Source organism: Trichechus manatus, unplaced genomic scaffold (assembly GCF_000243295.1).
Source record: "Trichechus manatus latirostris isolate Lorelei unplaced genomic scaffold, TriManLat1.0 scaffold00015, whole genome shotgun sequence".
Classification (NCBI taxonomy): Eukaryota; Metazoa; Chordata; class Mammalia; order Sirenia; family Trichechidae; genus Trichechus; species Trichechus manatus.
Window position 1 is genome coordinate 1,161,752 of NW_004443951.1, and position 24,461 is coordinate 1,186,212.

Genomic DNA, 24,461 nt, shown 5'->3' on the forward strand with positions numbered 1-24,461 from the left:
ATTGGCAGGAGGAGCAGCCAGACAGCAGGAGGCCCCACCCAGAGGTGACTTCAAGGAGATGGGTCTGTGTAACATGTAGAGTTCACACAAATGGAATGCATGATAAGGGAAAATGTGCATTCAGAATGTACTATACATCACGAGGGACACTACAGAAATAAAAAGGATTCTAAGGGAATACCATGAACAGTTGTATGCCAACAAATTAGATAATTTAGAGGAAATGGACAGATGTACTGGCACTTATCTACACACTTCTCATGTTTTCACCCATTTAATCCAGCGGGATAGAAGCCATTCTCGTTCCATAGATGAGGAAACTGAGGCCTGGAGAGGTGAAGTGACTTGTCCAAGGTCACATAGCTAGTAAGTGCCAGAGCTGGGATTCGAACCCGAGTGATCTTGGTTCTAGGAGTTCTGTGCTTAACCACCACGCCAACCACACTGCCGCTCCATTGGGCAGGGTGGAAAGCACAGGCTTTGGACACAGATGAACATGGGTTCAGTTGATAAGGACACTTCCTAGCAGTGTGTCCTCGAGCAGTTCAGTCCACAAATGGCTGGTGAGCACTTAGGATGTACTAGGTGAGGCAGCAGGGATGGAGACAAGTAAGTAGCCATGCCTGGGTTAAACCCTGTGCCGGGCACTCGGATGGACGCCAAGAAGACCCAGGGTCTCCAAGGATCTTCACACAGTGCTCGGCCTGAGTGCAGGGCACGCGCAGAGGGGGCGTTCACCCAGCTTAGGAGTAGGGGTCAGGGCAGCTTCCTGAGGAGGTTGTGAAGGATGAGTAAGAGCCCATCAAGGGAAGATGGGGCGGGGCAGTCCACGCTGAGGCCACAGAGAGGGACATCTCTGAGAGAGGTGACAGAAACACTGTGTGCCTCCAACGTGGAGCTCACCAAGGAGAGAGAGTTTGAGATGTGGCTGGGGCCATGTCATGAAGGGGCATGAAAGTCAAGCTGGAGACTTTGAATTTGCTGCTGAGCAGAAGAATGACATGGTCAGATGAGTATTTTAGAAAGATCAAAGTAGAGAGTGGTTTGGGGTGGGTGGGGAGTAGGAAAGAGCAGAGGCCCACAGGCCAGTGAGGAGGCTGCTATGACAAGGCAGGAGAGAGCCTGTGAGTTTGGAGAGTGATGGCTTCAGAGATCATTTCAGAGGCAAATGAGAGTTGGGTTCCTGAGGCAGTGGGAGGGTTAGGGCTCCAGGCAGAGGTGGAGGGATTGGCCTTGGACTGGAGGTGGGACCCCCTTCCACTGAGGCTGCGTAAACAGGGTGAGGGCTGTAAGATGAAGATGTGCCTGCTTTATGCATTGCCCTTATTCTCAGCAGAAGGAGGTGAGGTCTACAGGGGGAAGTATAGCTGTATGGTCTTGGGGAGACTGCTGAACATCTGGAATGACTTCTGTGGGGAACTAGAGAGAGAGCCAACTAGGGAAACACAGAAAGGCTGAGGGGCAGATGGAGACCCCAGACGAGGCTGGAGACCATGAATTGGTGATGGTGCTGACTTCATCGTGACGGACTGTCTGGCTGTGCTCGGAGGTCCAGATACACTGGCGGAGAGTGTGGCCGGCTGGGCTGATTTGGGTTGAGGTTTGTCCTGTCATGAAAGGAGAGCAGGACAACACTGACCCTGGACTCTAAGCCCAAGAGGGAAGATGGGGCAAGGAGGTATGGAAAGGTGGGGGAGAAAAGCCGAGAAAAAGAAAGGTGTCTAGGAAGTTGAGGAGTAGGTGTAATTGGAGAGGCTGAACAAGAGTTCCAGGAAGAGAGGTGGTTGATACATAGTGGGACAAATACTTCAGAGGTGGGCGAGGCTGGGGGTATCAAATCCAGGGTATAGCCACAATAGTAGAGCTATTTTTATTACTGATGGCTGTCATGGCCCCACCCTCATCCTTTGGCATTCTCTGTTCCCAGGCATGCAGACAGCTTCTTCCTGCAACACCTAGATTTTCTACCTCAGGGCTTTGGGGCCATGCACAGGCCAACTGGAAATGCCTGAGACACAATGCCCTTGGAAAAGCTTTCAACCAGTGGTAGCTGGGAGTTGGTGGGTAAACATTTGGCTTCCTGACCCCTCAGGTGGAGCAACTCAGGTCATGTTGCACACTGTCTCCCAGAGGTCCCCACTCGGGCTGAGCCCCAGTTGCCCATAGTGGTAACCTGTTCGTTACGCACCTTGAATTGGCGTCTTTTCCCATCCCTGTCTCACATCCCTACTTCCCTACTGGAACTTCCTGGGACCAGCTGCCGAATAAACTACTTACCCTCGAATCCTTGTCTCAGGATCAGCTTCTAGAGGAATTTAACCCAAGACAGTCTCAAACTCTTTGAGGTTCAGTTTCCTCATCTGTAAAGTGGGGAATATAATATGTGCCTCTGAGAGTTGGAAGGATACAACCACGTGAGTCATGCCCTGCCCCCTCGACACATAGTAGGTGTTTAATATAAAGCTCTAGCCCCCTCAGACTGCCCACATCAACTGGATCTCTTTTCCTGCCAATCAAGCCCCATAGGTAAGCCAGTCCCTCAGTCCCACCCTTCCCGATGCTATTTCCTGAACACCTTCCGGGTGGCCTCCCCCTGCTGACAGCAAAGGGCTCCTTGGGGACCTCTGGGCAAAAGGATGGGCCAGAGGCACCATGTGGTCTGGTAGATGGACATCTGGGTTCCCTCTGGGGTAAATAAAAATCATACTCAGGACTATGCACTGAGCCAGACACTGGCTAAGAATCCCGTAGATCTCATTAATCCTCATGGCAAACTGCAGGTACTACTGTTATTCCTATTTCCCAGTCGAGGGAGCTGGGCCTCAGAGAGGTTGGGTAACCTTCCCAAGATCACACAGCCAGGCAGCAATAGGACCAGGATTCAGACCTCATTCTGTCAGAAACCAGAGCCCAGCCCCCACACTGAGAGGGCAGGAATGTGCCGCATCTACCCCAGTCATGCTCATGCCTGGCACAGGCTCTGTGAAGAGAAGCAGCTTAGGAAATGAGTGTTGGGCTGAATTGAACCAAATCAAAAGACCCCCAAGGAAATAGAAAAAGATCCATTCATTTTCTGTCGAACACAGAACACTTGAGGGCATTTCTGCAGCCCCAGCTCCCAGCGCTGGGCCTGGCACATAGTGATGTTCAAACAAGGCTTGTGGGTCAATAAAGGAGTGAACATTTCATATTCCCGGACAGAATTTACACTGTGGCCTAGATCCATTATTGCATTAAAACCCAAAAAACCAGTTTCCATCAAATCAGTTCTGACTCACGGCAACCCCATGTGTGTCAGAGTAGAACTGTGTTCATAGAGTTTTCAATAACTGTGATCTTCCGGAAGTTGATCACCAGGACTTTCTTCTGAGGTGCGTGTGGGTGGATTCAAACGGTCAACATTTCCAAACACTGAACCATTCACACCACCTAGGGACTCCTATTAGAGTTGCAAAACACAGTTTTCTAATTCTGTTATTCCTGTTGCATTCTTCCATAAATGAAAATTATCCCTCATCTACTGTCCACCACAACCTTCTTCTCTTTTCCTCTGAGCTAAGTTCTCATGTTGAAAGGATGCTTGTCCCACTAGTTAGAGGCTCCTTTTGGCTCCCTTACAGGGTGGGGGATGAGAACAGACTAAAGCAAGCACATACTATGTGCTTTAGCATATGTTATCACAGTTGATTTTTAGAACAATCCTATAAGGCGTAGCACCACTGGACAGATGAGAAGCCTGAGACCACAGGGGTTAGATGACTTATTCAAGGTAACCAGGCAAGTTAGAGGCTGAACTGGGATTGAACTCAGAACTACCTGGCCCCATAACTCATGCTTTCTCCACCACCAAATTTCCTTCCAGGCTCAGGTTGCCTCCCTTCCCATCCAGTGTGGCCAGTGCAGATCTCAGAACGTGTAAACCTAGTGACACTAGATCCGCCACCTTAGGGTGGAGTGAAGGAAGCACCTGGGGATCGGTTTACTAATTCGAGGGGTGATGAATTATTCACACCACCCTTTCAGCCTCACCTCCCTCTCCCCTGCTCCAGACTCCCAGATCCGGGGACCTCTGGTCTCTGGCCTGCCCCAAACTCTGCAGACCTGTGGAGGTCCTGGTGAGGAGATGCTGGCAGAGCTGGGGTCCTGTTTGCTGCTGGCAGTGGCACTGCTGGGCCCAGGGCTCAGGGCTCGAGCCATGAAAGGTAGGAGCCCCTGGGGACAGGCAGGAGCAGGGAGGAAGTGGGAGAGGCTAGGGCAGGCTGCAGTCAGGGTCTCAGGAGATTTCTATGTGGGAATCCAGAAGGCTGAAGGCTCTTTTATGGGAGTTGGCTGAGTTGACGATGCATTTGTTTCTGAAATGGGGTGAAGACAATATTTAATGAGTACCTATTATGTGCTGGGGCTTTACATGTACAACTGCATTTAATCTTCACAACAAACTTTGAAATCTCCATTTACAAATGAGGAAACTGAGGGCTAGAGAGGCTAAGTAATCTGTCCAAGGCTGTGTGGTTACCAAGGGGGAAAGGAACAGCTCAGAGACCTACCAAAGGTTTACTGCTGGAAAGAGTCTTTTCTCTCCTCCTGAGACCCTGCCGTACTTCCCCACTGCCAGCCAGGTGAAATCAAGGTTCTTTATTGTGGCGTTCAGTGCGTTCCGAGTGTTGGCTCCAATTTCTATACAATATCAAGCCTCAGTTCCCTGCATCCCTCGGGCATGCTGTGCTCTGATGCTTCACCCTCAGAGCTCTCGCCCCTCTGCCTGGAAGGTCCCTTTTCTCTTTTTCCACCTTCTTAGGTGGAAGTTAGAAATATCTGGCTCATCCTTCCTGGCTCAGTTCAAGTACCACCTCCTCCATGAAGCCTTCCACATCCCTCCAAAACCCTGGAATGCTCCCTCCTTGAGCTCCCAGAACCCTCTGCCTCCACGGTCTTCACAGGCCACTCCGTGCCGCTCCAACCTGTGACTCTGTTTGCCTGTCTGTCTGCCTGAAAGGCAGGGCCATACTATTTCTCCCTTTTGCAAGCGGCCTTGCACTTACTTGGGGCTCAGTAAACAGCCAGCAGCATCACGTTTTTCTGGAGGTTCAAGTGGGTCTCAGGGAGAACACATAACTTGCTAGCCACCCCGTCCGTGCAGAGATGGGATGGGCACCGATGGTCTCACCCTATACCTGGGTGATGGGAAGAGCTAGCAGGACTTCATGGCCTTGGGGTGGCCCTGGAGGTAAGGGTGCTTGGCTGCATCCTGGAACAAGGCCTCCACTTGTACGGGTGCCTGGGGCAGCCTGGGCTGCCGGGAGATCTGCTCCTATGCTCTCACGGCTTTTCCTGCCCTGTGGGAGGAGCCGTTCCTGGTCTGGGGGCCAGGGTGGGGAAGGCAGGCTAGGGGGAGAAGACAAGGACAGGCACTGGACAGAATGTCCCGTTTGTCCTCCTGCCATAAAGGCATGAACCAGACACTGTCCCTGCCCCCTCCTGCCCCAGGTCCAGGCAGGGAGCCGATAATGTGATCTGGGGTGTCCATCTGTTCAGCCCTTGCGCGGCCTTTATCTCATCTGAGCTCACAGCAACCCAGCAAGGGAGGGATCATTATCCCCATTTCACAGATGAATTACTGAGGCTCAGGGAGGCTAAGTGATCCTGCCATTTCCTTCTTAGCATGCTGTTCTACTCCCTACCCTGAAATCTTCCCCAATTAATAACACTTTCTCATTCTTTTTAGTCAAACGCAAATATCACATCCTCTGTGAGGCTGTCCTTTCTCAGTACCACTGGCCCCAGCAAAGTTGGCCTCCCTCTCTCTGGTCTAGAGCCCACATGTGGCCTTGGTCATAGCCCAATCACACTGCATGGCTTTGTCTTATTTACCCAACTCCTTCCCCACCCTCCCAACTGTGAGCTCGCCAGGGCAGGAGCGCATTCTGAATCAACATAGGCTTGGCACAGGGCATGCACTGCCTGGAATGTATATTCTCTTACAGGGACTTTGGTCAAATGTATTCTTCAGGATTCTTTTGGTTGTAAGTGACAGAAACCCAACCTGGATGAGTTTAAGGAAAAAGTGGAATGCATTGGCTCTGTAACCAGGAAGGCAGGAGCGGGGTTCAGGGATGCTTGCAACCAGGGCATCAAGGCTCCAGGGCCATTTCCATTTTGCACATGGTTCTTGCTGCCTGCTGTCAGGCTTTCTCCACGAGACCTGAGCACGGCCCTGCCCAGGGCTCTCCCTCCCAGCCTAGGGGTCAGGGAGGAAAGGGCTCCCTTCCAGTCATCCCTGAGAAGGCCTCTGGCCTGGCCTGAAGCACATGCCTACCCGAGGGCAAGTCACTGTGGCAGTGATAGGGCACCTTCAGGATCATTGGATAAGAAGGAAGGTTACCACATGGAGGCAAAGGAGGACAGCAGAGCCTAAAACAGGGAGTGTTTTGTTGCAAGATGTGGAGGAAGGGGTGCTGAGCAAACCAAAACAATAGACATCAGTGACAGCAAGTAATTCCCCTTTCTCGGTTTCAGTTTTCTCATCTATAAAATAGAGGCAATAATACCCACCTGCCTATTTTGGGGGACATTTGTGAGGATGATATGAGATCATTCATTCAACAAATACACACTGAGCACCTGCTTTGTGCCAGGTACTGTTCTACAGCAGCGAACAAAACAGAAGTCCCTGCCCTCTTAGAACTTACATTTTGGTGAGAGGAGGCTGGCAATAAACGAAATAAATAAGGAAGATAAGCAGTGTGTTAGATGGTGATGAGTGCTATGAGAACACTTCAGCAGAAAAGGAGGAGAAGGTGTATGGGGAGGGGGGAGAGGGTTTCAATAGTGCACAGGGTGGTTGGGGTAAGCCTCACTGAGAAGTGACTGACTTAGTCTCCTAGGGCCGCCATAACAAAGGATGACAAAGTGTGCGGCTTGTAAGAACAGAAATTTATTGTCTCACAGCTCTGGAGGCTAGAAGTTCAAATCATCCTGTCAGCGGAGCCATGTTCCTTCCAAAGTCTTTAGGGGAAGATCCTTCCTCGTCTCGTCAGCATCTGGTACCCCAGGCACTCCTTAGCTTGTAGATGCAGCTTCACGTGGCAGTCTTTCCTCGGTCGTCTTTCCTCGGTCCGTCTCTCTGTCTCTTTTATAGGACACGACTCAGATTGGATTAGGATCCACCCTACGCTGGTGTGACCTCATGCTAACTTCACTGATAACATCTTCAAAGACTATCTCCAAACTAGGTCACCTTCCCTGGTACCAGGGGTTAGGACGTCAATACAGTTTCTTGGAGGACACAATTCAATCCATAACAGTAACCAAGAATGTGCTGGTTATTTTTTTTTTTAACTTTTTATTATCAAAAATTTCAAACATATGCAAAGTAGAGAAAATAGCATAATGAATCTCTATGTCTCCATCAACCATCTTCAACAATTATCAACCGCCTGTCTTTCTTATTTCTTCTATCCCACTCTATATGTATTCTGGGTCATCTGGAAAAATTTAAAACCAATCTCTAGGATCATATTATACTTCAGGATAGATCTCTAACAGAAAAAGATGCTTTATATATATATATATATATAGCGGGTAGTGGCGGTGGCGCAGGTGGAAGCAGTGGTGTGGGTTGTGGCCTCAGCCATGTGCCAAGTTCAAAGTCCACAGCAGACTGGGAATCAGGGCCAGAGGGGTCTCAGTCCATACAGGAAAGGCAAAGTATATGCTTAATTCTTTCCCTTTCTATGTATAATTTTTTTCTTACTATTTATTTCTAAAATTATTTTATTATTTTGTTGTTGTTGAGAATATATACACCAATTCGACAGTTTCACCATGTACAATTCAGTGACATGGATTACATTCTTCGAGTTGTACAACCATCCTCACCCACCTTTTCTGACTTGTTCCTCCTCCATTAACATAAATTCACTGCCCGCTAAGGTTCCTATCTAATCTTTCGAGTTACTATTGTCAGTTTCATCCCAGGTAGATAGATCTCAAAAGAGCACAATACTCAAAGCAGACATTCTTTTCTAGTGAAACTAAACTATTGTTTGATTTTAAGAAGACTTCAGATGTTTTTGGTTTAAGGTGTAAAGATTATCTCAGGACAATAGTCTTGGGGGTTCATCCAGCCTCCATGGCTTCTATGTACAGATTTTCAAAAACATGAGTTAGTACCCCAGCACCCTCTAAAGGTAGCCAATGAGTTTCTTTTAATTTCTGCTGGGTTTTCATTGTGAATTCATGAATTTTTATATATTTGATGTGTTTTAATCCACTGCAAGCTTTCTGAATGCTCAAATTGCCCATCTTTAGCCAGTGGGTACCCCTTCACATAGGTTCCTGTGTCTTTTGGCACAATCCCAGTAGTTTTCAATAACTTCTTTGCTTTCTAGGATCCCTGTGGTGCAGTAGCTAAGAGCTTGGCTGCTAACCAAAAGGTCAGCGGTTCAAATCCACTAGCCACTCCTTGGAAACTCTATGGGGCAGATCTACTCTGTCCTATAGGGTCTCTATGAGATGGAATTGACTCGATAGCAACAAGTTTTTTGTTTTAGTTCTTTGCTTTCCAGTGTGACAAAATGTCCCAAGTGTTTATCTTGTGTATTTCCTGTCCTAAACCTGATACCAGTCATTTCTCCAAAGAACTCTGGTTGGAAACGATATTCCTGATCTAAGCCCTAGGGTGCGAAATGCTACTGAGTTAATCATTACTTCTAGGTCTTTTCAGTGGACAGAGCTTGGATATTAACATTTTTAGAAATAAAAAATCTCAAGTTCATATGGATTTTTAAATTCAAATTGAAGATGACAAGGATTTTACTTAAAATTTTTATTTTATATTTGTATCTCTTTTCTCTTACAATGAGAATCTTGGTTTCGTTTGATATTAACATACCTAATTGCTTTATTCCAATATATATCATAGTTGTAAAATAATAATTTTTTTTTTATTGTTGTAGTTTAAGTGAAAGTTTACAATGTAAGTCAGTCTCTCGTACAAAAATTTATACATACACTGTTATGTGAGCCCAGTTGCTCTCCCAATACTGTGACAGCACACTCCTTTTCACCCCTGATTTCCTGCATCCATTCAACCAGCTCCTAACACTCTCCACCTTCTCATCTCACCTACGGGCAGAAGCTGACCATTTAGTCTCATGTATTTACCTGAGCTAAGAAGCACACTCTTGACGACTATCATTTTATGTCCCACTGTCCAGTCCAATCTTTGTCTGAAGTGTTGGCCTCGGGAATTGTTTTAGTTCTGGGTTGACAGAGAGTCCGGGGGCCATGCTTCCTGGGGTTCCTCCAGTGTCAGTCAGACCATTAAGTCTGGTCTTTTTACTACAATTTGAATTCTGTACCCCAACTTTCTCCTGCTCCATCAGGGACTCTCTGTTGTGTTCCCTGTCAGGGCAGTCATTGGTGGTAGCCAGGCACCATCTAGTTCTTCTGGTCTCAGGCTGATGAAGTTTCTGGTTTATGTGGCCCTTTCTCTCTTTTGGGCTAATACTTTCCTTGTGTCTTTGGTGTTCTTCATTCTTCTTTACTCCAGGTGGTTGGGACCAATTGATGCATCTTAGATGGCCGCTTGCTAGCTTTTAAGACTCCAGACACCACTTGGCCAAAGTAGGATGCAGAACATTTTCTTAATAAACTTCGTTATGCCAGTTGACCTAGATGTCCCCTGAAACCATTGTCCCCAGACCCCCGCCCCTGCTATTCTGTCGCTCGAAGTGTTTGCTTGTATTCAGGAAACTTCTTAGCTTTTGCATTAGTCCAGTTGTGCTGACTTCCCCTGTAGTGTGTGCTGTCCTTCCCTTCACCTAAGATAATTCTTGTCTACTATCTAGTTAGTGAATAACCCTCTCACTTCCTCCCCACCCTTGTAACCATCAAAGAATGTTTTTTTCTGTGTTTATTTCTTGAGTTCTTATCATAGTGGTCTTATACAATATTTGTCCTTCCGTGACTGACTAAATTCACTCAGCATCATGCCCTCCAGATTCCTCCACGTTATGTTTCACGGCTTCATCGTTGTTCTTTATCGTTGTGTAGTATTACATTGTGTGAATATACCATAATTTGTTTATCCATTCGTCCATTGATGGGCACCTAGGTTATTTCCATCTTTTTGCTATTGAACAGTGCTGCAATGAACATTAGTGTGCATATATCTTTTCTTTTTTAAAAAATTTTTATTGTACTTTAGATGAAGGTTTACGTGTATATATCTTTTTGTGTGATGCTCTTATTTCTCTAGGATATATTCCAAGGAGTGGGATTGCTGGATCGTATGGTACTTCTATTTCTAGCTTTTTAAGGAAGCGCCAAATCAATTTCCAAAGTGGTTGTACCATTTTACATTCCCACCAACAGTGTATAAGTGTTCCAGTCTCTCCACAACCTTTAAAATACTTAGGTTTATTCGTTGCAGTTGGTTTGGGATTTTCAGGGGATTCTTTTTAAAAAATCTTTTTAACTTACATAAAATATTTTACATCATTAAAAAGTGAAAATGATAAGACAAGGTCCACTTAGGGAGGTCTCCTGGTCTTTCCTGTTCCCTGCCCTCTGTTTGCTCCTTCCCCCAGCAAAACCATTTTTATTTGCTTCCTTCCATTGTTTTCTTTTTTTAAATACAAGCACATTTGTACATATAGGAATGTACTTTTGTGTCATAATAGGTTGTGCACATTTTCACTGGGGAGGGGATTATTATAATTAAATTTTAAATTTCTTACTGCATATATCTAAGGCCTGGCATATAGTAGATGTTTTATCTAAAATTATAAACCCACCCTGGTGCTTTCTGTCCCCTTTTCCTGCTTTATTTTTCTCCATAGCACTTATCATTACTTAATATACTGTATATTTTATTTATCAGATTTACTTTCTGTCTTCTTCACTAGCATGTAGGCTCCACGAGAGCAGGAATTTTTTCTGTTTTTCTCCTGCTATATCCTCAGCACCTAGAACAATGCCCAGCACTCAACCAGTATTTGCTGAGTGAATGAAGCAATGCTTCATAAGTATTTGAAGAATAAGTAAGTAAATGAATGAATAATGAACAAACGAATTGATCTAGGACCATGATTTTACCCTCCCTCATCTCATCCCAATGACCCAGCTTGTAGCTGGGCCCACTGCCCTTGCCACACTTACCCAAGACCCCAGCACCGACTCTAAGCCATCTTTTTCTCTTGCCCCAGGTGTCAAATGTGGGGGTGTCCTCTCAGCACCTTCCGGAAACTTCTCCAGCCCCAACTTCCCCAGGCTCTACCCCTACAACACAGAGTGCAGCTGGCTGATCGTGGTGGCTGAGGGCTCCTCTGTGCTGCTCACTTTCCACGCCTTCGACCTGGAGTACCATGACACCTGCAGCTTTGACTTCCTGGAGATCTACAATGGGGCCTCCGCAGACAAGGGCAACCTGCTGGGGAGGTTCTGTGGCCAGGTGCCGCCGCCACCGTTCTCCTCCTCATGGCACGTCATGTCTGTCGTCTTCCACTCGGACAAGCACGTGGCCAGCCGCGGCTTCTCTGCAGGCTACCAGAAAGGTCAAGGGAGGACTTGTGGGTGGAAAGGGTGGCCCTTGGTGGAAGGGGGAGGGCAGCGGGCCAAGGCTAGACCTGCAGGGTCTCAGCATCTTGGCACGTTAGGCAAAGGCAGCCCCAATGTTCATCACCACATCTTGGTAACTGTGGGTTCTCACCTTCATGTCAGCCCTCCCCTCGTCTCCCGCCATCATTCCTAGAGCCCCAGAGGGTCTCACTGTGCTCAGGAACAAGGACTCTTGTGCTGTTCTACCCTTGCCTTTCTTAACCCATGTCATGACATCTGGCCACAAGAGAGGCACCACTCTGCCACCACAGCTGATGCCTTCTGAGTCACCCCACTGCTTCCCGGGCTCAGGAGTTAGTCCTCCTCTCCCCGCCAAGTCCTCAGGAGTGGAAGGTGCACTAGGGGCTGGGTAGAGCTGGTGGTCCTCTCCATCCCAAGGCCTTCCCTGAACACACCTCTTTTAATGGTGGGTCCCTAAGCAACCCGCTCCTTGTCCTGGCTTGAAATCTGCCCTTAGTCCCGGTTGGGAGCAGAAATTTTGCCCTTTTGCTTATCTCTTCCACTCATTCCTCCTTGACCTCAGGCTTCTGTGCACAGGCTCAAACTTCCTCCCTTCTCCCTAAGTCAAAACCAAAGGCCCTGTTAATGTCAACTCAAGCAAACAGACAACTGCAGAGGCTCCTGGTCCACAGGGCCCAATAGCAGCAATCCAGGGATACTCAGATGAAACACCTGGTCCCTGCTGTATTTGTAACCACCTACCTTTGAGTAGATGTTGACTCATGGTGACCCCATGTGTGTCAGAGTAGAACTGTGCTTCATAAGGTTTTTGATGGCTGATTTTTCAGAAGTAGATCACCAGGCCTTTCTTCCAAAGAGCCTCTGGATGAACTCAAACCTTCAACCTTTTTGTTAGCTGCCAGGCATGTTAACCATTTGTACCACCCAAAATGTAAAAATCATAAAATCCAAAAAAACTCACTGCCGATGAGTAGTTTCTGACTCATAGCAACCCTGTAGGACAAAGTAGAACTGCCCCATGGGATTTCCAGGGCTGTAAATCTTTACAGAAGCAGACTGCCACATCTTTCTCCCACAGAGTGGTTGGTGGGTTCGAACTGCTGGCCATTCGGTTAGCAGCCGAGTGCTTAACCACTGTGCCACCAGGGCAAAAATCATAGATTTACTCATAGTTTTGGAATTTTAGCCCCTTAGATTTTTAGAATGGTAGAATATCAAAGTCATAATAACCATAAGCAATGTTTTCTAACTTTCTAAAAAACAGAGTATCCTTATATTGAATGGAACCTTATGTAGACCCCTGATATATAAAAGAGATAAAGGCAGGGTTTTAGTGGTGTGTGTTGATTTTGTAAGTTCATATTTTTAACATTTACTTATTATAAGCCAATCATTGAAAATACAAGTCAATATTGATGGCCTCCATTAAGATAAATCTTTACATATAAGACAGGTGACTGTGGGTGCTGTCTTAATTACATTAAAAAGTGGTTTGAAAAATAAATTATTGGAAATAAGCAGAATAAAATTTGGCCCATATGCCTGCAGATGCCCCAGAGCCACTGTGGAGCCCTGGAGCACAGTTTGAAAGCCTCTGCTAAGGAAGTTAGCACTGGAAGGGATCTCATAGACCATCTAAACCTGCCCTCTCATTTCACAGACAATAAATCTGAGACCCAGAGAGGGAATGTGCCTGCCGAATGTCACACAGCTAGAGGGGGCAGTGCTGGGACACGAAGCAAAGTCATTAGACACCCAGCTCAGTGCTCCATTCACACAGCCAGGCCATGGGGTGAGATCATGGAGTCTCAGGAAATATATCCTGTCTGTGCCCCTTCCTGCAGGTGACCTCAGGCAAGTCACAGCATTTATCCTCACCTGCCTCATGGTTGTGTGGGCCATGCTGGGTTCCTAAGGGCTTTCACCAGCATCTTTTCAGACTCTGCACAAGCCTGAGCCCTGTAGGTCAGGCTCGGCAGGTCTTACAATTTCTAATATTCAGATGAGGCTTAGAGAGGCTGGGTTACTTGCCCAGGGTCACACACAGCTAACAAAAGGCATAGTTGGGGGGACACGTGTCTTCAGACTTCAAGCCTGCCTGTATTTCATCAGATCCTCTCTCTAATTCTCAGTTTCCTTATCTGTTAGGGAGGTATGATACCATGTCTGATTCAGGTACCTTGGCCCTGTGCCCCCTGGCCTGGTAGGAGGGGACAGTGAGGGTCACGGAGGTTAAGTGCCCAGGCTCTACAATTAGTCTCTCTGGGTTCAAGTCTCATTCTTCCAGTTACCAGCCAGGTGACCTGCTGTTAGGGCCCTGCCCATGTCCCTTGGGCCTTGCTATCTCAGTATACTCCCACCAACCTCCACAGCTCTGCTTGAGGGCTTTTTCTGAAGTCAGAAGGTCCCCTCTACACCCCAGCAACCCTCGACCTGGACTCTCAGGAGTTGGTGTATAAACATCCCAGCTCCCTCACTCCTAGGGTGACATAACTCTGAGGTGTGTGTTTCATACCTCGGCAGGGTTCAACGCCCGTTGCCCACTTGCAGCTGCTTGGAACAGTGCCCTTTAGGGGAGACAGCACCTCCTTGTCACTGTCCCACTCCCTCACTCTCACCTGGGGCCCCCTGCACCTCCCAAATAAACTCCTTGTGCTCAAATCCTTGCCCCAAGGTCTGGCACTGGACAAACCCTAACTCAGACAGGTAAGTTATTTAATTTTTCTGTGCGTCTGTTTTCACACTTGTAAAATGGGAGAAACAACAGTGCATTCCTCCTAGAATTATGGTAACGATTAAAAAAGATGGTGCATGTGCTAAGTGCTAGGCCTCAGTGAACGGTAATGAGCTTCCCGTGAGATACCTGTGTGGGCAGCAGGTTGAGGGGTGTCTGGTTCCCAAGGGAGGAGATCGGGGAGCTGTGGGGAGGGAGAAAGATCAGTCCGAGTGGGCTTCCTTGCAGATGTGTGCGGTGGTGTCCTGACCGGCCTGTCGGGGATCCTTACCAGCCCTGAGTACCCCAACAAGTACCCCAACAATGTGGAGTGCCACTGGGTGATCCGGGCCGCTGGCCCCGCCACCGTCAAGCTGGTGTTCATGGACTTCCAGGTGGAGGGCAACGAAGAGTGCACCTATGACTACGTGGCTGTGTTCGGGGGGCCAGGTCCTGCCCATGGGCACCACTACTGTGGTAGCACCAAGCCTCCTACCCTTGTGTCCCTGGGCCATGAGCTACAGGTGATCTTCAAGTCTGACTTCAACATTGGAGGCCGGGGCTTCAAAGCCTACTACTTCTCAGGTAGGAGGGGCGGGAACTTTACCCGCAAGTCCCCCTGGGCATGCCGGGCTCCTGCCTTCCCACTATGTTTGCAGGGCTCACACTTTCCCACCTGGGGGCCTTGCACTTTCTCTACTGTCTGCGTGGAGTGCTCTAGCACGTCCTACCCCGCCTGGCCAATGCCAAGGCCTAAGCAGTCACCTCCTCTGTGAAGACTTCCCTGATTCACTCAGACAAAATTAATCCCTTCCATCAACTCCTTATAGAAGCTTTTTCATAACACTGATCTAACACTGATCACTGGTGTATGTGGGCTGCATGTCCATCTCCCCTGCCTGACTGTGAGTTCCTTATATGTTTATCTTTGTACCTGGCACATAATAGGTACTCAATTAATGTTTGTAGAAATGAGTGAACCCATGAGGAGTTCCCAGTCTAGTGAGGGAGATGGATAAGGAAACTGACAATGACAACCCATTGTGATCTCTGCTATGTAACAGGGAGAATCATGGGTGACTTCCTGGAGGAGAGAATGGAGCAGTGCCTTGAAGGAGCTAGCCAGAGGCCGAAAGAAGGGAAGAGTGTTCCAAGCAGGGGAACAGCATATACAAAGGCTTGAAGGCTAGAGAGAGTTTGCTGTGCTTGTAGTACTGGACGTTTGCTGAGGCTGGAATGTAGGAGTGGATGAGGGGCGGCGAGAAAAGGGGGAAAGCTGAGTTACAAACTACCTTGTCTGTCAACCAGGGAGTTTGAATTCAACTCTGAGGACAGGTATGAGATATTATTATTGAATTCTTAACAGTCACCAGCACTCCCTGGGGATTGCCAATTGGAATGAAAGTCCCAGCTCTCAGCTGGTTTGAGTTTAAAGCAGGGTTTGTGATCAGTGAGTTGTCTGGTTTGCTGGCAATGGTACCCACAGCCTGCTAGGGTGGCTTTAGGACCTCCTTAGTACCTGCTGCTGAAGCTGTAGCTGCAGAGGGTGACAGTCACCAGCCTCCTCACCATTGCTCCAACCACCCCCCTCTCCCGCCCAGGAGAATGCCAGGAGGTTTACACGTCCATGCGGGGCAACTTCTCCAGCCCACAGTACCCCGGCTCCTACCCCAACAATATCCGTTGCCACTGGACCATTCGCCTGCCTCCTGGCTACCGGGTCAAGGTCTTCTTCCTGGACCTGGACCTGGAGGAGCCCAACAGCCTGACCACGACCTGTGAGTTTGACTATCTGGTGGCCTTTGACGGGGCCAGCGAGGAGGCGCGCCAGCTGGGGAGTTGGTGTGGCCACCACCTACCGCCACCCATCACTTCCAGCCGCAACCAGCTCCTGCTCCTGCTGCACACGGACCGCAGCGCCACCCGCAGGGGCTTCTCTGTGGCCTACATTGGAGGTCAGCTGGGGCTGGGGGTGTGGGCGCGCTGGTAGGGGAAGGTCAGACAGGGGCCCGGATCTTTGCAGCCTCCTTCCTCATCCCACCAACTAGTCCTGATCCCCATGAATGGTCCCCAGCCCCTTCTTGGGGGGCTAGACCACTGCCAGCGACTCCACTGGGACCTTTGCTTATTCCATTGGAGACTCTTTTCCCAGCTCCCGATTCCACGATCCTGAATTCCTCCCCTCTCCAGCTCAGTGGTGTAAACAGTTAAGCACTTGGCTATTAACCGAAAGGTTGGTGGTTCCCGTCCACTCAGAAGCGCCTTTCCCTGCCTTTGTCTTTGTCTTAGTTACCTAGGGCTGCTGTAACAGAAATACTACAAGTGGGTGGCTTTAAGAACAGAAATTTATTTTCTCACAGTTCAGGAGGATAGACGTTCAAATGCAGGCACCGGCTCTAGGGGAATTCGCTCTGTTGGCTCTGGGGAAAATCCTCATCTCAGCTTCTGTAGCCCCGGCGTCCCCCAGTTCCTTGGTGATTGTCATGCGGCATCCTTTGTGCTTCCTCCTGTGTCTAATCTGTTCTTTTTATATCTCAGAAGTGAGGTGGTTTAGGACGTGCCCTACACTGACTGGCCCATTAACATAACAAAGAAAACCCTATTCCCGAATGGGCTTACATCCACAAGTATGTTGCTGTTGTTGGGTGCCATGGACTCATAGACTCATAGAGGCCCCATGGGACAGAGTAGAACGGCACTCCATTAGGTTTTCTAGGCTGTAATCTTTATGGGAGGAGCCCTGCTGGCACAGTGGTTAAGCACTTGGCTGCTAACTAAAAGGTTGGCGGTTCAAATCCGCCAGTTGCTCCATGGGAGAAAGATGTGGTAGTCTGCTTCCATAAAGATTACAGCCTTGGAAACCCAATGGGGCAGTTCTACTCCGTCCTACAGAGTTGCTATGAGTTGGACTCAACTCGATGGGAAGTGGGTTTGGTGCAGATCGCCAGGTCTTTCTCCCGTGGAGCCACTGGATGAGTTCGAACCACTAACGTTTAAGTGCCTGAGCACTTAACCATTGCACCACCAGGGCTCCTTTCCACAGGTATAAGAGTTAGGATTCCAAGACATATTTTTGCAAGGGCACAATTCAATCCACAACGTCTTTCTTGAGTGGCTGGGCAGGGCCCAGGGGAGGGGAGCCCAGGGCTGAGCTCAGACAGACCGAGGCCACATCCAAACGCTGCCATTAACTGCCTGTGACCAGCCAAGGGGGCTCATGTAGAAAAGGGGCTGAGGAATGTGCCTAGACAGGTGGTTGTAAAGATGAAATGAGGTAACGCAGGTCACAGTGTGTGTCTCTGAGGACATCCTTGCGGGAGGTGGCTTTGTTTCCCTCACGTGCCTCAGGCCTGTCCAGCAGTCAAACGGTGTTTCCTCTTTCCTCATCCACACACGAGAAGAGTTTGAAGCCTCAGCAACGGGCAGGGGAAGACTAGAGCTGCAGTAAGCTACCCGGTAACCAGTTGCTGTCAAGTCAATTCCTACTCATGGCGACCCCATGTGCGTCAGAGTAGACCTGTGCTCCACAGAGTTTGCAATGGCTGATTTTTTGGAAGTAGATCGTCAGACTTTTCTTCTGAGGTGTCTCTGGGTAGACTCAAACCTCTAACCTTTTGGTTATCAGCCGAGCACATTAAACAAAGCTAGTGGCAGAGAGGTGACCTTCGGCCTCCCTCAGCTCCATTCATAAACTGGGGAAGGAGAGCTAGAGGACCCCATGGCCCCTCTGCAGAGCAATCCCCTTCTCTGATTCTGTGTCATGGATGCAAGAGCACTGGACAATAGCTCTGGAGAGTCAGGTTCCATCGGGCTAGTTGGCATGTCATTTTCTCTCTCCAGGTCTCAGTGTTTTCCACCTGTAAAACGAGGACAATGGGTGAATGATCTTCAGAGTCCCTTTGGCTCTGATCGTCTGATTTCCCAGCCCAGGTCCTCTCCTTGCTCTGTGTGATTTTGGACCAGCCCCTTCCTGTCTGTGTCTCCAGAGACCGAGGGTAGAGGCAGCTCTAACCTGGATCCTGTGTCAGGGACTTCAGTGCAGAAGCCTCTGCCCCCAGCACCCACCCCACCCACCTCCCTGCCCAGATCCCAGGGTCAGACAGGGGTGCTCATGCCATGAGGCTCCAGCTGCAACCTGGGCTGCAGGCAGCCTTCCCTCTGGGAGGGCGGCCTCAGCATCAATCAGGGGTGACACACAGTTCAGCGCCACCACCATCATCATGGGAGATGGCGGGCCCATAAATCCCCAACTGCCCAGACATAAGAGGCTGAAATATGTCTGAGGCATTTCCCGTAGTGGGGTCGAGAGTTCCAGGCTTCTGCCTCCCAGCTCTCTCCTTTTCACTTCATCGAGTTACCCCCCTTTCCTCCCCGCCCTTTAGCCACCTCCATACACACACATGCATACACATGCACACATACACACATGCTCACCCAGACACTTAGAGTCACACTCACACCCCGTGGCCAGGAGTGTGCAGGGGCAGCCAAGTAGAGTGGAGACATCAAGACTTTAGAATCCTCTAGACTCCAAGGTTAAAATCCCAGCTTGGCCACTGCAAACAACGCCACCTCTCAGAGCTTCCGTTTCCAAAAGTGTGAAATGGGTTTAGCCATGCCCACCTCATGGGATAAGCCTTCCCTCAGCACCCTTTTAAAAATTGAAACTCCTCCCCCACCCCATCTGCTCTCCCTGTCTTTCTTCTTTGCTTGATTTTCTACCGGAACACTCTTTTATATGCATATATATATTTTTTTAATATAATTTATTTTATTTTTTTGTTTTTGTTGTTGAGAATATGCACAGCAAAACATACACCAATTCAACAGTTTCTCCATGTACAATTCAGTAACATCGATTACATTCTTCAAGTTGTGCAACCATCCTCACCCTCCTTTTCAGAATCGTTCCTCCCCCATTACCATAAACTCACTGACCCTTCAGTTTCCTATCTAATCTTTCGAGTTGCTGTTGTCAATTCAATCCTATATAGATGGTTCTTAAAAGAGCATAATGCTCAAAGCAGACATTCTTTACTAGTTAAGCTAAACTGTTTTTTGGTTTTAAGAAGACTTCAGGGAGTATTTTTGGTTTAAGGCTTAAAGATTATCTCAGGGCAATAGTTGCAGGGGTTCATCCAACCTCCATGGGTCCAAAAATTCCATGAGGATGTGTGAAATTCTGTTTTGCATTTTTCCCCTTTTGATCAGGATTCTTCTATAGAATCTTTGATCAAAATGTTCAGTAATGGTAGCCGGGCACTGTTCAGTTCTTCTGGTCTCGTGGCAAAGGGGCCAGTTGTTCATGGAGGCAATTAACCACACATTCCATTTCTTCCTCCTATTTCTGACTCTCCTTCCTCTGACATTTATTGCCCCCTCCCCCAATTAGAATGTGAGCTTCATGAGGGCAGGGGTTTTGGGCTGCTGTTTTGTTTTGTTTTGTTTTCATTTCTGTATCTGTGGCACTTAGAATACTGCCTGAACATAGTAGGCCATCAATAAATACTTGTTAAACAATTGAATGAACAAATGTTTGAATGAATTGCCTGGCACATGATAAAGTGTTCAGCAAAGTATAGCTTTTATTATGATCAGGAATATTCACTCATTCATTCTGTCAATCACTCATTTTGCATTCCTGTACCTGCCAAGATCTGTGCTGGGCTCAGAGGATGCTGAATTAAGCATGGTGCCTGCCCTTGGGGAGCTCACAGTCTGATGGCGTTAAATGGAACAACACATGTAAAATATCCCACACCGTGCCCTGTAGGACTGCATGAGAGAGCCTTCCGCACTCTGGATCTGGTTTTCCCATCCACCACCCTTGGGAAGTGGGGAGGGTGGAGGTGAGACTGCCTGCCCTCAGGCCTCCAGCTCCTCCCTCCCTTTCCCAGTGGTGCCCATGAACGTGAGCTGCTCCCGAACGAACTTCCAGATCCTAATCTCGGCGCAGACACTGGCCCCACTGGAGCAGACCAAAGTCTACCTGGGCAGCCGGAGCTGTGCCGCCCAGGAAGTTGGCAGCAACTTCAGGATCCAGGCCCGCTTTGACACCTGCGGCACTGAGACTCAGGTAGGAGGCTGGGGAGCGGGGTCAGGAACGAGGGAGGGGCTCTGACCTCTGCTTAAAGGCACCCGCCTTTGCTGAAAGCTTCTCTGTTCCTGGCTTTGGTGACCACCCAAGCCTGGGGGCAGAACTCAGCCCGTCTTTGCTTTACTTCAATCCACTTTCTCAGTGTATACGCAATAAAGAACTCAAATAGGGGAGACAGAAGAGGGGTCCCACTGCACACCCCAGCAACAACCTAAAAGCCTCCCTTGGCCGCTTCTCTGGCAAGGCCCTACTGGCTGGGCCACCACCAGAGGTCTTCCTTGCTGTTCCTCCCCTTCTCCTGCAGAGCTCCTCGGGACACCACAGCTCTCGCCCCTATAATATGCAGAGCTGTTTGAGCCGGGCTTGCCTCCCTGCCTGCCCTGCCCTCAGCCTTGAGATCCAAATCCATCCTTGAGCTCAGCAAAACAAAAGGGCCTTTCAAGTAACAGGATCCACCTCCCACAAAAGGCAGCAAGGGTTAATAATAGATCTCTTCTACTATCCTCGTATTTTGGAGGCCATGAACCCAGGCGCAGGGCCCTCAGAGCGTCACTGGGCAGCAGCCCAGGCACCCTGAATGTTTCTACTCTTAGGGACAGGTCAAGAAGGGAGGTGGGGACAGATGGAACAGCAGCCTCCATCTGAGAAACTCCCCCTAGCCTTGGTATCTAGGGGAATTTGCCAGCCTGGCTTGGCAAAAATCAGGTACCTTCCAGCAACCCTCCCACCAACATTAGCCAATTGTATGCCCTTGGTGCCTCTAGCCCTCCTCTCTGCTTTCCCCAGCCTCCTGTCACTATCCTTTTGACATGAGAAGATGAGAAAGTAGGCAGTTAATCCTAGTTGCTAAGATTTTCTACCCTCACCCCCACTTCATGCCCTAAGTCCCCCCCCCCCCGGATTTTCTTTGGGACAGAACCACATTCCATACAGTCATGAAATGATGGAGGCAAAGAATCCCAGGAACAGGAAATCATGAAATCCTAGAACCAAGGACTCATAGACATTCAGAATCGCAGAGTCTCAGAACTACCACCAGAACTCAGAATCACAGAATCATAGAATCATCAAGTCAGTATCTTGGAAACAAAGAATCTGGGACTCCTAGACTCATAGATTCTTAGTGTAACCCTTATAAATCGTAGCCTCCCAAGAACCAGTGTCTGCATAGAGTTGCTTTCAAAGAATCATAGCTCAAGTAGTCAAAAAATAAAAAAGACATTCCAACTTTTACCTGCTTCTCTTAAAAAAAAAAATTAGAGACTTGATTTCATCACCATGAACACCATATCTTGTCTGGTTTTTTCCTTCCTCTTTAAGTCTTTCAGTCATCAAAAACCCCTAAAATTTTCCCCCACCCCTTACCTATGTGATTTTTTTCCTTCCTTCTATATAGATTTACTTTGTCCCTTTCCTTAAATCCTCTTCTACTCTCAGGTCTTGTCTTTTCTTTACCCAGTGCCTGATCCTGTATCACAAAAATTCAGGAGACAAGTTCTCCTCAGAGAGTGGGGTGGCGGACAGGCTGAGGGCACAAACGTGGAAGGCTCTTTTGAGGAACATGGAATCAGAGTCCTTTGGAAGCCTAGAGTTGGAAGAGACCCACAATGTCAACTACTCCTACACTATCCTGAGCTGTGACTCCCCTTCACACTCTTAACAAAAGGGTCATTCAGTCTCCAGTGATGGGCACTTCCTACTCCTCAAGGCTTCTGGCTCCTGTAGTAGGTAGCTTCCGTTTTTAGAAGCCCCACCTCAGAAGTGCCACCTGCTCGACCAGGACAATATGGGCAGCCTGAAAATTGTAATGGCGGCTATAGATTTGGGATGGGTGGGGAGAGTAGCCCTGCATCACTGCAGCCTCCCTCTCCAGACCATGCCAAGTGGCCATCAAAATGCTGCCCCTCAGTCCCTAGCCCAGCCATCCCACATTCTCAGAGTGACTTGACTCCTGCCTCGTTCACCTGGGGGGATGTGGAGGGCAACTCTGTGTCAGACCCCCACATCTAGCTGCTTCATTACTCTTCCTAACCCTAGGGTGATGCTGCTGGGGTGACCAGGGATTCAATAGCAGGACACCTGCTGCAAACATACTTGGGAGAAAAGATTCTAGAAGAAAGGTCACATGACACCAGGGACAGAGCTTCTAACTGGGAGGCAGGAGACCTGGCGTCTGGACTTAGCTCTGAACAAGTTATCCCCCTTGCTGGGCCTCCATAGTCATCTGCAAAATTGCCAAGGAAGGGGGATTGGACTCTATGCTCTGAAAAATTCCCTTTTGTTCCACATTCTTTGCTCTAAGTGAGGTATGATGGCTCAGACCACAGTTAAGAGTCGGACAGATCTAGGTGAGAATATGGTCTTTGACACTAGCGGGACACTAGGGATTTAACCTCTGGGCCTCAGTTTCCTCTTATGTAAAATGGGAGTATTGATAGTACCAGTTAGAGAGGGTTGTTGTGAGAATTAAGATAATGCATTTAAAATATAGAGCCTGTGGAACTTGGCAGAGGTCCCTGGGGGACAGTTTCTGCTCAATTACAAACCTAAAGGTTGGCAGTTCAAACCCACCCAGAAGCACCACGGAAGAAAGGCCTAGCGATCATCTTTTGTAAAGATTACAACCAAGAAAACCCTATGGAGCAGTTCTACTCTGTAACACATGGGGTGGCCACAAGTCGGAATCAACCTGACAATAGCGGGGTTTTTTTTCTTTGGTAGAACTTGGAAAATGTCCCCAAAATATGAGCTGTTATTATTATTGTTACTATCTTTCATAGACCCCCATCTCCTTAAAGCCAGAGAAAGCTTTGGCCCAACAAATCTGATACTATTTTTCCAGACATCTCACCTTCATTTAAAAAAAACAAAAAAAGTTGCTGTTGAATCCATTCTGCCTCACAGTGATCCCATGTGTGTCAGAGTCGAACTGCTCCTAAGGGTTTTAATGGCTGATTTTTTTTTTGGCAGTAGATAGCCAGGACTTTAGTGGACCACGTTAACTGTTTGTACCACCCAGAGACTCCTCTCACCCTCTTTTACAGATGGGATCACTGAGGGTCAGAGTGGGAAGGGAGTCAGTGACCGAAATGGGACTAGAAGGTTTCTGGGGCTCTGCTCTCTTGGGACTGAGTCCCAAATATCTGGAGGAACAGGGTCAGCTCAGTCCCCTCCAGTTGTGAGTGAATGCTCTTGTGACCCCACAGAGAAGAAACAACACTTCAGTGATCGTCAGCATTCTGTACATCGACTTCTCGGCTGGCGAGCAGGAGGATATCCATGAGTATGAAGTCCTCTGTGAGCCACGGCGCAAGGAGGCTTCCGTCCACCTGCTGTCCGGCTCCGACTGGCTTGGACCCTATGCTGCTACTGCTGAGCACCTTCAGGAAGCACCACCCAGGGCCGAGGTGGAGGCACTGGAAGGCCCAGTGGCCGTGGTGGCCCAGGACACGAGTGACATCGTCTTCCTGGGCCTTTGCATCCTGGCAGGAGTCCTCATGGTCATTGCCATCGTGGTCCTGATGCTGCTGTGAGCAGGCAGGATAGGGATCTGTCATGTGGTGGCATCCCTAAGAGACAGCTTGGGGAACCCCACAGCAGGGCGGGATGGGGCCTTGCTGACTTGTTGGTGACCTTGGGCAACTCACTGCCCCTCTCTAAGCCTCAGTTTCCTAGAGACAATCGCTGTGCCCTGCCTACCTCACAGGCTGGTGTGAGGCTCAGAGAAGAGCATGAACGGATAAGAGCTTTGTATACTATAGCATGTCATGTATGCAGTTGTTGTTATTGTTATTATTAATTTTAAGGGTGTTCTACTGCAGAAGAGAACTCTGCATGTGTGTTAAAACTTGTCAATTTTTGATAGTTATCGTCACTGAGGACAATGTGGATAAAACTGACTCATTCCGGAACTTGTATGAGGGCTTCACCAACAAGGGCACCTCTTATTTTTCCAACTAATTGCTCATCCCAAGTCTTCAGAAGCAGGGAGTCCAGTATCCATCCACGGGCTTCCACCTTCTTGAATTGACACAGGAACCTTGAGGACTTTGAAATCCAAAGCAGCCA

General features: G+C 48.5%; 1 protein-coding gene across 1 annotated transcript; it reads left to right on the plus strand.

Annotated features, from left to right (window-relative positions):
• The first annotated feature begins 3,882 nt into the window (after positions 1–3,882).
• On the plus strand, positions 3,883–24,167 carry CDCP2 (CUB domain containing protein 2). Its single transcript, XM_023726988.1, has 7 exons — positions 3,883–3,949; positions 4,024–4,202; positions 11,211–11,558; positions 14,546–14,881; positions 15,898–16,251; positions 20,194–20,372; positions 23,600–24,167. Exons 2-7 carry the CDS (start codon positions 4,124–4,126, stop codon positions 23,924–23,926), a joined length of 1,623 nt encoding a protein of 540 aa, XP_023582756.1. The 5' UTR covers positions 3,883–3,949; positions 4,024–4,123; the 3' UTR covers positions 23,927–24,167.
• The last annotated feature ends 294 nt before the right edge of the window (positions 24,168–24,461 follow it).

Excerpts from the sequence above, each read along its gene's own strand:
- CDCP2 (XM_023726988.1), top strand. The coding sequence starts at position 4,124 with ATGCTGGCAGAGCTGGGGTCCTGTTTGCTGCTGGCAGTGGCACTGCTG. Across the intron at positions 4,203-11,210 it reads CAGGGCTCGAGCCATGAAAG|GTGTCAAATGTGGGGGTGTC; the intron begins GTAGGAGCCCCT and ends CTCTTGCCCCAG. Across the intron at positions 16,252-20,193 it reads CTCTGTGGCCTACATTGGAG|TGGTGCCCATGAACGTGAGC; the intron begins GTCAGCTGGGGC and ends TCCCTTTCCCAG.